General features: G+C 40.4%; 2 protein-coding genes across 4 annotated transcripts in view; one reads left to right on the top strand and one right to left on the bottom strand.

Annotated features, from left to right (window-relative positions):
* The window catches only part of LOC128732817 (bis(5'-adenosyl)-triphosphatase ENPP4-like), a 138,634-nt gene that overhangs the window by 8,410 nt on the left and 117,597 nt on the right, over positions 1–12,627 (top strand). Inside the window, exon 2 of one of the 2 annotated variants that reach the window (XM_053826218.1) lies at positions 2,745–5,574. The exons of the other annotated variant lie outside the window; for it this stretch is intronic. Coding sequence (XP_053682193.1) covers positions 2,812–5,460 — 2,649 coding nt within the window. The 5' untranslated portion in view covers positions 2,745–2,811 and the 3' untranslated portion in view covers positions 5,461–5,574. Of the gene's footprint in view, positions 1–2,744; positions 5,575–12,627 lie in introns of those variants that run through there. 2 annotated transcript variants of the gene reach the window in all.
* LOC128732816 (uncharacterized) overlaps positions 1–12,627 on the bottom strand; it is a 128,548-nt gene that overhangs the window by 18,758 nt on the left and 97,163 nt on the right. The gene's annotated exons all lie outside the window — the stretch shown is intronic.

Here is a 12,627-nt window from a genome sequence, read left to right as displayed (position 1 = left end):
ATTCTCCGTTAGAACTTCTTTTGGCTTTGGAGTTTTCGATGCCTTTGCTATGGTCTTCATTGACTTAGTAATCTTGCTTCTCGCTAGCAAGTTTGGTAGGCGAACGAACCGGAAGCGCCAGTTCTTTGTTTGGACCAGCTTTCTCTTGTTGAAAACTAACTTCAAAGCATTTTTCACGAATGTGTCCAACCTTGAAACGTCACAATTGTAGCTGGCGGCGATATACTTCTAGACCAATGTGATATATACAGGTGTGGCAAAGTTGATTACGTGGTGTTAGTGCAATGAAGAAATTTCATCATGGTGTGAGTGAAATCGTAAATCGACCAATCACGATGAAGCGTGACGTCAAACTCCAAAAACAAACCCCATTGTTCGACGCGGTTTGTTTTTGTAGTTTGACGTCGTTTTCTGATTTTTCGCTACTAATACCATCAAATGTCTTCATCTGCCACACCTTTTTAAACCTCATTGCTTCTAGACGGCTTGCAACGAGGATCCGTTGACTCTTCGGTTTATTGGCGTCTCACTTAGTGAATTTGGATGTCTTCGTTGCCTTATTCCGGGGAAGAACAGCTGAAGCTCAACGATTTTCGAGCGAATTCTATAGAGCGTAAATTAAATACAATCAAACTTTGAACCCTTTGATTCAAAGGGAATTTAATCCATAGCTCTTCTCCTATATATTTCTGTCATCCGTGTTAGGGAAGTATTGGCGTGGGAAGGCAAAAATTTTTAGCAAAAATAAAATTAAAGCAACGTCATGAGTTGGAAGACCGCATGGTGAGTCACCACATATTTAACGTTTTATAGATCAATTCAGAAGAAATTCTTCATGATTTAAAGAATCAGCGACATTTGGAAATTTAAATAAAGAAATTTAGTATACAGAAAATTTTCATCTCTTCATTAACAAATTCGTTCGTCCTAAAAAGGACGGGTTGTGGTAATTTATGAGGTTGAAAATCCGGCCAGCAGAATGGCTTGAATGTTTGAAACAACACCTCTCAGGGCAATGGTGACAATGGTTACCGGACAGAGCATTTTCCATTAATTCAAGCTCTTCCGCTCCCGTAACCAAATATTCTAATATAGCAGATAATAGATCAATGCTCCGGTACCAACGCGTTCTGCGCACTCTACACCAAACAATGATCGGCTGCTGCTGCTGCTGCTGCTGCCGCTGCGCTGCGTTTTACCAGTTTGCCGAGTCCAGTGAGGGAGATATAATCGCAACTCTCTGCTGTCTGCTCTGTACCGTACCGATGTCAATGCGAAAATGATGCCGTTCGCCGACTTACTTCTGATTATATACCAGAGCAAATGGCAGCAAGTTGTAACAAAGGCGGATCAACGTAGGGCAGAGAATCATAGACACGAAAGAAAGGCGGTACAAACCGTACTCCGTACATTGTTTGAACACAGGGATGGCACGGCAACGAGCATGGCAGACGTGCACTCACAGTTGTGTTTGTCTTAAATACAGTTTAAACATGTAATTTCTGACGGGCTCATACTTCGAACGCTCATACTAAACTGCCAACATCACTTTAAAATGGGAGAAAAATCAATTTTACTGCTTCGTATACTTTTATTCAGTAGTTCTTAAAAGAACTGATTGTTTTCTACCAGATATTAGTAATGCAAATCAACGAAATTTACATCTAGGCAGCAGTTTTTTTCGGGCACCTTCTCCGCTGGAACGACTTCCTTTGACTCTGGGGCTTTCGGTGCCTTTGCTACGGTTTTCATTGGCTTAGTAGATTTTTGTTCGGGGGCACCATCGCATATTTACTAGTACAGCTTTAATCGGAGCCGCCTTTGCAGCAGTTAGCAAAGATAAATTGTTTTCGTCCGTTTTATCAACCTTGAACGAATCGGAATCGCCTGTTCTTTTTTTGGACCAGCTTTTCGACAGCTAATTTCAAAACCTTTTTCACGAATGTGTCCAACCTTGGAACGTCACAATTGTGGCTAGCGGCGATTTACTTCTAACGGCTTGCAGCGAGGATCCATTGATTTTACTGGGTATTGATAGCAGCAAAAACCATATCGTTCGCTGGCGGCCGAGTCGGTTACTTCTTCGGTTTGTTGGCGTCTTGCTTGGTGAATTTGAATGTCTTCGATGCCTTATTCCGAGCAAGCAGCAACCGCTGAAGCTCAACAATTTTCGAGCGGATTCTATAGAGCGTAAATTAAATACAATCAAAGGTCAGCTTAACCCATAGCTCATTTCGTATATATTTCTGTCATCTGTGCTAGGGAAGCATTGGCGTGGGAAGGCAAAAACATGAAAATAATGAAATAATGAATATCCGTCTAAAATTTTCTCAATTATTAAACGTTTGTTTGGAAAACATGGAATCTGTTGTATTGTTATGGATTTTTTGAAAAGTTTCCAATCGATTGATACCAATATCTCTAGAATCTGTTGACGGATGACTGAGTTATAAGCGTGCAAACCATAACCACTTTTCGTTACATGTTCCCTTTTCGTTTTTCTAAAGTGCACCCCAATATAGAAATCAAAGAAGTAGTCCTACTTCAAAACTGTTGAACCGTTCTCGACAAGATTTGGCATACTTGTTTAACACATAAAATACCAGTTGCTCAACGTGTTTTCGTCCAGAGTATTATTGAACGCTTCTTCTAAGTTTCTTCATTTCATATTCATTCCCATCACATTCACATAAGTTCCTGGTGACAAGGTAAATTAAAATTCTGCTATTTTCTATATTCTACAGCATACGACTTTTTAGATCAATTATTACATATTGCACACACACACATACTGTGATAGTACAACCTAACATGAAACACGTCAGCAACTACTCTAAAGAGGCGTTGGACGACAAATGCAACAGCGCTCATGAAGTAAAAAGATACAGCCGTTATACCGAATATGGCGTCACTAAGATCTACTATTATATTGACATTACCACTACGCAAGCGGTTTTATCAGGACTGTTCGTAATTCCGGGACTCTTCTACTTGGGCGATCAAGCGTTCAACGATGGCCAGCTGTGTACCGGAGAGGACACGCTGTATTTCGACGAAGCTAGTGGCGACGAGATATCGTCCGCCAAGGCGGAGGAGAATCGACGCAAAAACCGCCAAGCGGACGAGCTAGGACAGCGTGGGAATGAGCTGTGGAGTCAAGGCAAATACCGAGAGGCATTGGAAAAGTTTAGACAAGCCTACCTCAAGTGTACTAATGGCTATAGCCAGGAGGCTTCATTCAAAAGTAAAAGGGATAAGGCCGAAACGGAAGCGCAAGCAGCCGATTGGAACGCCGAAGGGAACAGGTTGTTTAGGCAGGAGAAATTCGGAGAAGCTGAGCAAAAATACCGGCTAGCTTACGATCATTCGAAAGAGCCTAACGCAAGGAGGACCTACGCATCGAACAGGGAGACAGCGGCAAGACGAGCTGAGGAGCAGTTGAAAAACCAGCTAGCAGAGCAACTAAATCGAGAGGGTAATGGTTTGTTTAACGGGAGAAGGTATGGAGAGGCTTACGACAAGTACAACCAGGCGTATATTTTGTGCACTAGCGGGTACAGTCAAGAGGATGAATTTAAAAATAATAGGGATAGTGCCCAAAGAGAGATGAAGGCGGCTGATTTGAACGCCGAAGGGGATCGATTTTTTAGTCAGGGGTATTTCGATAAAGCTAAGGATAAATATCAACAAGCTTATAACAAGTCACAGGTCGCTATTGAGGAAAATATCTATAAAAGGAATATAGAAGTAGCGTTAAAAAGAGCTGATGAGCAGTTGAAAAACCGCCAAGCGGATCAGTTGAATCGTGAAGGTAATTTGTTGATTAATCAAAAACAGTATAGGGCGGCCCACGTGAAATACAATCAAGCTTATAGCAAATGTACTAGCGATTACAGTGAAAAAGCAAAATTCAAACAGAATAGGGATGTTGCGAAGAACGAGGCAGAAGCAGCTGATTTAAACTCTGAAGGGGATCGACTTTTCGCTCAGGGAAAATTCAGTGATGCTCAGAGTAAATATCAGCGAGCCTACGATACGTCTCAGATTGGGGGGCAATGTGAGCAATACTGGTCCAATAAGGAGAAAGCTCGGCTTGAGGAAGAGTTAGTTAAAAATAAGCAAGCTGATCAATTGCATCAGGAAGGCGCTGCTTTATTCAATGGTCAAGGTCAATACAAAGAGGCGTATGATAAGTTTAACCAGGCTTGGAATACTTGCACGAGCAATTATAGTGAAAAAAATCGATTTGCTAAAAGTAGAGATGCAGCTAGAAGGGAAATGGATGCAGCTAGTTTGAACAACGAGGGAGACGCTTTGTATCGTCAGAGTAAATTTAGTGATGCTCTTGAGAAGTACCAGCAAGCTTACGATACATCAATAATCGATTTCGAACGTAATAAATACAAAACAAATAGAGACGATGCAGTAGAGGCGGAACACAAACGTAAAGCAGCCGATGCCCTGTTTAAAGAAGGTAATGAATTGCTGAATCAAGCGCAATACAGAGAAGCATACGAGAAGCTTGATCGGGCTTGTAGTACTTGTACTAGTGGTTATGCTAGAATCGAAACTTTCCGTATCAAAAGAGACGAGGCAAGCCGGGAGATGAAGGCTGCCAACTTCAATGACGAAGGAAATGCTTTGTTCGGTCAGGGTAATTTCAACGAAGCTCAAAACAAATATCAACAGGCTTACGATAGCTGTCAGGTTCGAACGCAATATTTGAAGTACAAAGCAAACGTAGCCAGATGCAAAACGGAACTGCAGGCAAAAGCTTTATGCGATGAAGGAGATAAATTGTTTGTTCAGCACAAATATGCAGATGCACAAGCCAAATATCAGAAAGCACACCATAAATCATCGGTTGAAAGTGAACGTGTAGCATATAAAATCAAGCAGGCAAAATGCCTCCGAATGATGGCCGAGAAGACGTGGAACGATGCATGGTTCGCGGAGAATAGTGACCACTCGAAAGTGGCAGTTGGCAAGTTCCAAGAGACGACTAGCTTGCTTCGAAAAGCGCTTCAGCTCGCTCCGACCGACGGGAAACTGTTGGCGCTAAGTAACGCCTGCAGTCTGAAGATGGACGGTAACGCACTGTTCAACGAAGGCATCAAATCTCAACAGGACGGCATTCAACTGCTCGAGCAGGCAAAGCAGCTCAAACGGCAGCAACGGTACGAGGAGGCTAAGAGCAAGCTGAAACAAGCGGAACGCCAACTGTTGCATGCTATGGAAAACTTTCAACGCGGAACTGAGTACGACCAGCGGTTTGTGTCCTGTGTGGAGCTAGCAAAGCAGCAAATTGAGGATGTCGGAGAGTCTATAGGAACGATTGATCGGCAAGCGACCAACCGGAAATTTGAAGCCCTTCAGCTGAGTGGTGATAGATGTGAGGAGTCCAAATTTCCACCGATCGTGAATGGGATTGCAGGGAAGCAATATCATGCACAGATTTAGCCTTAGGAAAGTAGTTATTGTAAGTGATGAGCCCGAGCGAAACTCACGAGTATTTTAGTGAGTAATTTCCGATATCTTTTGAATTAAACCTATGAGATCTGAATCGTTAATTATAATCGCATTATAATATAGATCGATAAATGAGAGAGTTTTAGACACAACTTCATTTACCGGAGTGTATGTCACATCGGATTATGCGCATCAGACCACTAGCAAAGTCGCGCTCCGCCAGAAAAATCACAGGAAAGGTTAGCTAGATTCTTCGCTTCGCACACTACGCTCTTCTGATCGCTGTAGAGCATAAGATCGAGCAGATAAAACCAAATTTCTGTTCAAGTCAAATTGGTTCAAGTCCGCTTATCTGGAAAATCTGGAAAACAAAAGCACAACTTACAAAAAATCGTTTGTTATCGATATTAGCTGCATATGCGTTATAAACGAATAAAACGGTAGATTACCTTTTTGTTGCAATAACACGTATATTCGCAGTAGGTCAGGTAAGCCAGTAGGGAAACGTTGAAGATTCTCATGAACACGTATTTCCCGGGTTCGACAGTGACCACTCACTGGAAGCGACGCCGACGGACAGCGGCAAGTTGAGTCATCATCACGCAATGTGTCCAACGGCTCACCGGGCTTACCAACGCGGCAAATCTACGGAACGCGCGCTTCACTGCCTAGTGACACTGATTGAAATGTCGCTCCAATATCTACAGACGGCACTTTGTGCTTTTCTTGACATTGGAGGCGCATTCGACGACACGTCCTTCGCTTCAAATAATACGATTCTGCAGGAAACTGATCAGCCGATAGGGTTGCAAACTAATGCGTCAAAAACCAAATATATGGTAGAAAGAGGCTCCCGATAAAGTAACGTTTGCCTGCCACGGACAGTGACTATTGCCGGCGATGAACTGGAAGTGGTTGATGCGTTCGTAAATTTGGGTCTTTGATCAAGTGGTCACCGGCGACCATAATACGAGTACGATCCAACGACGCATTCGAGCTGGAAATCGAGCCCACTTTTCCCTCTGCATGACGCTTCGATCAAGGAGCGTACGCCGCCGCACAAAGCTGACGATGTACAAAACGCTAATCCAACCGGTAGTCCTCTATGGACTTGAGACAGTAACTTTGCTTACGGAGGACATACGTGCACTAGCCGTATTTGAACGAAAGATGTTGCGGACTATTTTTAGCGGAGTACAAACGGAAAACGGAGAGTGGCGCAGACGGATGAATCTCGAGCTACATGCACTGCACATCTTCTAATGATTGGCGATGATTTCGCATTTTGACAATTTGTGCATGACTTGTAGCACTAGTCAACGTTAAGAAATTGGTATGCAGTTGACGAAGTTAGCTTACAGGAGCTTGCTTAAAACTACGGTTAAATCGAAAAAATTAATAACTATTTTAGGTTATCAAAGGTAGGTAAATAGCACCATTCATTGTGATAGATTGATTTGAAGTACATATACTTATCTTACAACTATCGTGTGGACAGCCAGTTAAAATATCAATTAGCTAACGTCCTCTGCATCTTACTAGTTCCTTTCGACACTCAACTGACGCAAAGGAGCAAATGGAACGCTCAAGAACTATTCTCAGATAAGACAGTCGCTGATTTTCGTCGCTTTGAGAATTGGTGCGTCATATCCCTTCAGCTCTGTTTCCGTGCAAGTCAACAGTTCCGAGCAAATGTATGCAGTAGAGTACGGAGGGGCAAGGTGCGATGGGGGTTAAAGTGCGAGTCAATGATTTATCAGTGCAGATTCCGAGTAAATCAACTACGTTGGCATGGATTGTTGACTATCGTAAACATTTGTTGTTTACGAAGCATAGTTGCTGAGTTATGTGCAAATGTTATTTTAGAGCGATTTCGATGTAATATTTCGTTATACGGCAAATACGATATCAACAGGAGGATATTACTTGTTGAAATATTGTAGCTACGTCTTACATCACTCACATATATCTTTATTGAAAATGCGATGAGAAGAATTTACAAAAGTATATTTCGCTTTTCAGTAATTTGATCAAACTCTGTCAAGCGCCTAGCGGGGGAAAAGTGCGATTCATGAACACAGCTAATTATATACAGTTTTAGGCACTGTATTATAGATATCTGGCAAAAACTGTGTGCTCTACAGATGCTGGCAGAAGGAAAACAGTGTCTATTCGCTGGCGAAACAACAAAAAAAAAACGTTTGGTAAAATTTCGATCTGACGCAGGCTGCAGTACGCGAGTGGAAAACAGAAAAGGTGCAAATTGTGAATATTCCTTTCAGAAACATATCGCAGATTGAAGATATTATGGTTTTGTTAGCTAGCGCTGTGCTAATTTCATAAATTTAAACTTCGCACTTTCGGGAAAATTGATGACAACTGCAAACATTGCACGTATGCCCTGCCCTACTCTATATGGATACAATCCGGCAAAACAAAAGGATGACCGTTCTCTTTTCCCTGACGTTTCTCTTTCAGAACACAAAGTTGGACTAGATGCACTGTTTCAAGATAAAGCCGGTTGAAGAAAAGGGGTGGTGTTACACTTTACCGAAATTGTTTACTTTTAGGGTATCAAATTGGACTAGGTTTAATGTTCAAACATGAAAATTGGTTGGAGCAGTGGGGTGGTTTTGCACTCTGGCGTACTTCCTAAGCACAGGTATCAAATTAGTATGAATTTGAACGTAGGGGAACTGCCGGTAAGACGAACAGGGTGGGTAAGACGGACAGGTGGTTGATTCTACCAGTTAAGCATTAAAATTCGTTAATGTTTTGATGAACATCCAACCATCTTGCTATCTCATGATGTTTGAACGTTTCCATCATCATTTAGAACTTTCCAGTTTTGATAAAGTATGTATATATGTATATATGAGGACTACCACCTATCTTAGCAGAACAACCGTTCATAGCAATGGGCCTTTTTTTACAAGGGGAATTGTACAAACATAGATAGACATTTGTTACTATACGCGAAAGCCGTCTTGAGACAAACTAAACCCGTTTTGGCAATTACATCAAAAACCATAGCTGCGCGAGATACCTTTTGGCATCCTTCGATCATGAAATATCCTATAAACCCTAAACACTATCGGGGAGCTATTCAAAAGCTATCAAGTTTTTGAGATTTAATAATCATATAATCGAAATTACGCGCGCGGTGTTCCTGTTTCCTATCCTGTTTCACGATTTCAATGCGCGAGATACCTCGTTTATAACGCTTCAATATAAGTCACGGTTTATAAACACGTCAATGTTATGTGAGCTCAGGCAAATTCAAAAATGAATTTTAGAAATAGACGCTGCCGGAAAAATGCAACGAGCGAGGCCACAAAAGCAAACGATGCGAAATTGCTATACGAAACGACACTCAGTATGTAAGCACCAGCTATATGAGACTGGCCTTGATACTCGAAAATTTTCTTGTAAAGCCAATAATTACGAAAAAAAGATATATAATATACTAGCTGACCCGACAAACTTCGTATTGCCACAAATTAACCTGTGTTGTACATAAATCATGAATCTCGGATGATCTTTGTCACAATCTCGAGTTTTGCAAATTTCTGAGGAGTTCAACCTTAGATGATTCATTTTCGCAGTTACGTAACTATGAAAGCATCTCAGGTAACCAATAAGCATCACCAATGCTATTCAAATGTAGGCCAATAAGCATTAAAGTCGCCTTAAATGCTACTTAAATGCTATTTTGGCAAAATATACAGCTACTTTACTGATAACCTTCTTATAGTGCTGATAATGCTAATTTACAGCTAATTACCGACACGAAGAATTTGAATACAATTTTGGATGCCAATTTACAACACCATTGCAGTCAAAAAGCTATATATACAACAGCGTGCAGTATAAAATACCAGATACGCCGATTTGCTGCTTATGTTAATGCTTATTAGTTACCAGGAATGGGTAGTTTGATATACAAATTTGCAATTTTTCCTCACAGTAAAGTAGAAAACAACTCCCCTGTCCCCTCATTGCATATCCAGAAAGCGGATAGTAGTATTCGCCACGATTGTACAAAATTTCGGCGAATATCATTTTGCGAAAAACCTTAAGTGGAATGTACCATTTCACGGAAAACGTTTTTGTGGAAAGTACCATTTCGCGATCCTCTCCTTACTCGCTGTCGCTCGTTCCAGGAAATCCAGGTAGACCTAGGAAAACAAATAAACCTAGACAGTAGTGATTTCTGCGGGGAGTTGCCTCCCCCTAGTGGGCGGCGCTTCCGACTTGCGGCCGTCTCGTCCTGAATGATCTAGTGTTACTATAGATAGTTTTTGTGGTCTTGTTATTGACTAATGTTTTATGGAAGAGTCTCGAATTTCTCGAGTTGAATTAGTTTTTAAGTTTCGAAAAAATTTCTGTTTTATTTGTATGAGAGTCCATATCCCCCTACCACAGGGGTGAGAGCTCTCTAACTATCATAAAATAAATTCAAGACTTCAAAATCTCTCACATGCCAAATTTGGTTCCATTTGCTTGATTAGTACTCAAGTTATAAGGAAATTTGTATTACATTTGTATGGGAGCCCCCCCTCTTAAAAGAGGTAGGGGTCGTAATTCACCATAGAAAAAATTTCTGCCATCTAAAACTCCCACATGCCAAATTTGGTTCTATTTGCTTGATTAGTTCTCGAGATAAGAGGAAATTTGCATTTCTTTTGTATGGAAGCCCACCCTCTTAAAGGGGAGTGTTGTGACGCCGCAGAATAAGAAACGATCTTTGCAATTCGAGCCTTTTTAGCGTCGATCAAAACTAAAAATATATTTCGACCGTTAGTATTATTTTTGTCTTAATGTTTTTCTTGCTTTCTACTCACATTATTGTTTTCTATCTGTCTTTATGTGAACTTCTTTTCCTGTCGTTCGTCGTTTAACTTGAACCACCCTAATGAATATATTTCCGGCTTAAGTTTCATTTGTTACTATAATTCATTATCAATTACTCACAATTCCGCTATTTGTAGTGTTGTAGTGTTTTTACTTTTCCGTTTTAATCGTTTCCGTATGTACACTCGTACCTATAGTTATGAATCAATGGTTGTAAAACATCAAAGTCCATCAAATTCTCTTCATTAGACTTACTCAAATTATGTTGCTTTTCCTAAACACTTTCCGCAAACAAAACAACTATCCTTCTCGCGCTTCCTTTAAAACTCACTTTAAGAAATCTGTCCAACTCTTATGCTTTCCAAACTAATCCTTCCGATTAGCTTTAAATTTCCCTATTAACAAGTTTAACTTCAACTATCTAGGATGACTTTCAATTTTCTACAACTTTTCTTCTCTCCACTGTTTATTTTCTTCTGACTTGTTTATTTTTCTGACAACCATACGACTATCAACTAGCATGGCTGTCAACTTAAGTTCGTTGCGCGAGGGCCTCACCAGTGTGGCCAGAACAGGGAGATAGGTCATACTTCGCTTTCTAAAGAGAAGAGGGGTCTTAATTCACAATAGAAAAAAATCTTGCCCCCAAAACCACTTACATGTCGAATTTGGTTCCATTTGATTGATTAATTCTCGATTTATGAAGAAATTTGTTTTTCATTTGTATAGGAGCCCCCCTCCTAAAGTGGGTAGGAGTCCTAATTCATCATAGAAAAAATTCTTGCCTCTAAAAACACTTACATGCAAAATTTAGTTCCATTTGCTTGATTAGTTCTCGAGTTATGAGGAAATTTATATTTCCTTTGTATAGGAGCCCCCCCTCTTAACGTGGGGAGGGGTCCTAATTCACCATAGAAAATATTTTTGCCCTTGAAAACTTTCACATGCCAAATTTTGTTCTATTTGCTTGATTAGTTCTCGAGTTATGAGGAAATTTGTATTTCATTTGTATAGGAGCCCGCCCTCCTAAAGTGGGGAGGGGTCCCAATTCATCATAGAAAAAAAAAATTTCTCCAAAAACACCCACATGCCAACTTTGGTTCCATTTGCTTGATTAGTTCTCGATTTATGAGGCAATTTGTTTTTCATTTGTATAGGAGCCCCCCCTCCTAAAGTGGGGAGAGGTCCTAATACACCATAGAAAATATTTTTGCCTCCAAAAACCTCCACATGCCAAATTTGGTTCTATTTGCTTGATTAGTTCTCGAGTTATGAGGAAATTTGTATTTCATTTGTATAGGAGCCCCCCCTCTTAACGTGGGGAGGGGTCCTAATTCACCATAGAAAATATTTTTGCCCTTGAAAACTTTCACATGCCAAATTTTGTTCTATTTGCTTGATTAGTTTTCGAATTACGAGGAAATTTGTATTTCATTTGTATGGGAGGCCTCCCTCCTAAAGTGGGTAGGAGTCCTAATTCATCATAGAAAAAATTCTTGCCTCTAAAAACACTTACATGTCGAATTTGGTTCCATTTGATTGATTAATTCTCGATTTATGAAGAAATTTGTTTTTCATTTGTATAGGAGCCCCCCTCCTAAAGTGGGTAGGAGTCCTAATTCATCATAGAAAAAATTCTTGCCTCTAAAAACACTTACATGCAAAATTTAGTTCCATTTGCTTGATTAGTTCTCGAGTTATGAGGAAATTTATATTTCCTTTGTATAGGAGCCCCCCCTCTTAACGTGGGGAGGGGTCCTAATTCACCATAGAAAATATTTTTGCCCTTGAAAACTTTCACATGCCAAATTTTGTTCTATTTGCTTGATTAGTTTTCGAATTACGAGGAAATTTGTATTTCATTTGTATGGGAGGCCCCCCTCCTAAAGTGGGTAGGAGTCCTAATTCATCATAGAAAAAATTCTTGCCTCTAAAAACACTTACATGTCGAATTTGGTTCCATTTGATTGATTAATTCTCGATTTATGAAGAAATTTGTTTTTCATTTGTATAGGAGCCCCCCTCCTAAAGTGGGTAGGAGTCCTAATTCATCATAGAAAAAATTCTTGCCTCTAAAAACACTTACATGCAAAATTTAGTTCCATTTGCTTGATTAGTTCTCGAGTTATGAGGAAATTTATATTTCCTTTGTATAGGAGCCCCCCCTCTTAACGTGGGGAGGGGTCCTAATTCACCATAGAAAATATTTTTGCCCTTGAAAACTTTCACATGCCAAATTTTGTTCTATTTGCTTGATTAGTTCTCGAGTTATGAGGAAATTTGTATTTCATTTGTATAGGAGCC

This window comes from Sabethes cyaneus, chromosome 1, assembly GCF_943734655.1.
Source record: "Sabethes cyaneus chromosome 1, idSabCyanKW18_F2, whole genome shotgun sequence".
NCBI lineage: Eukaryota > Metazoa > Arthropoda > Insecta > Diptera > Culicidae > Sabethes > Sabethes cyaneus.
Note: the sequence above shows the minus strand (reverse complement) of the source record. Positions and strands in the feature narration are given on the sequence as shown.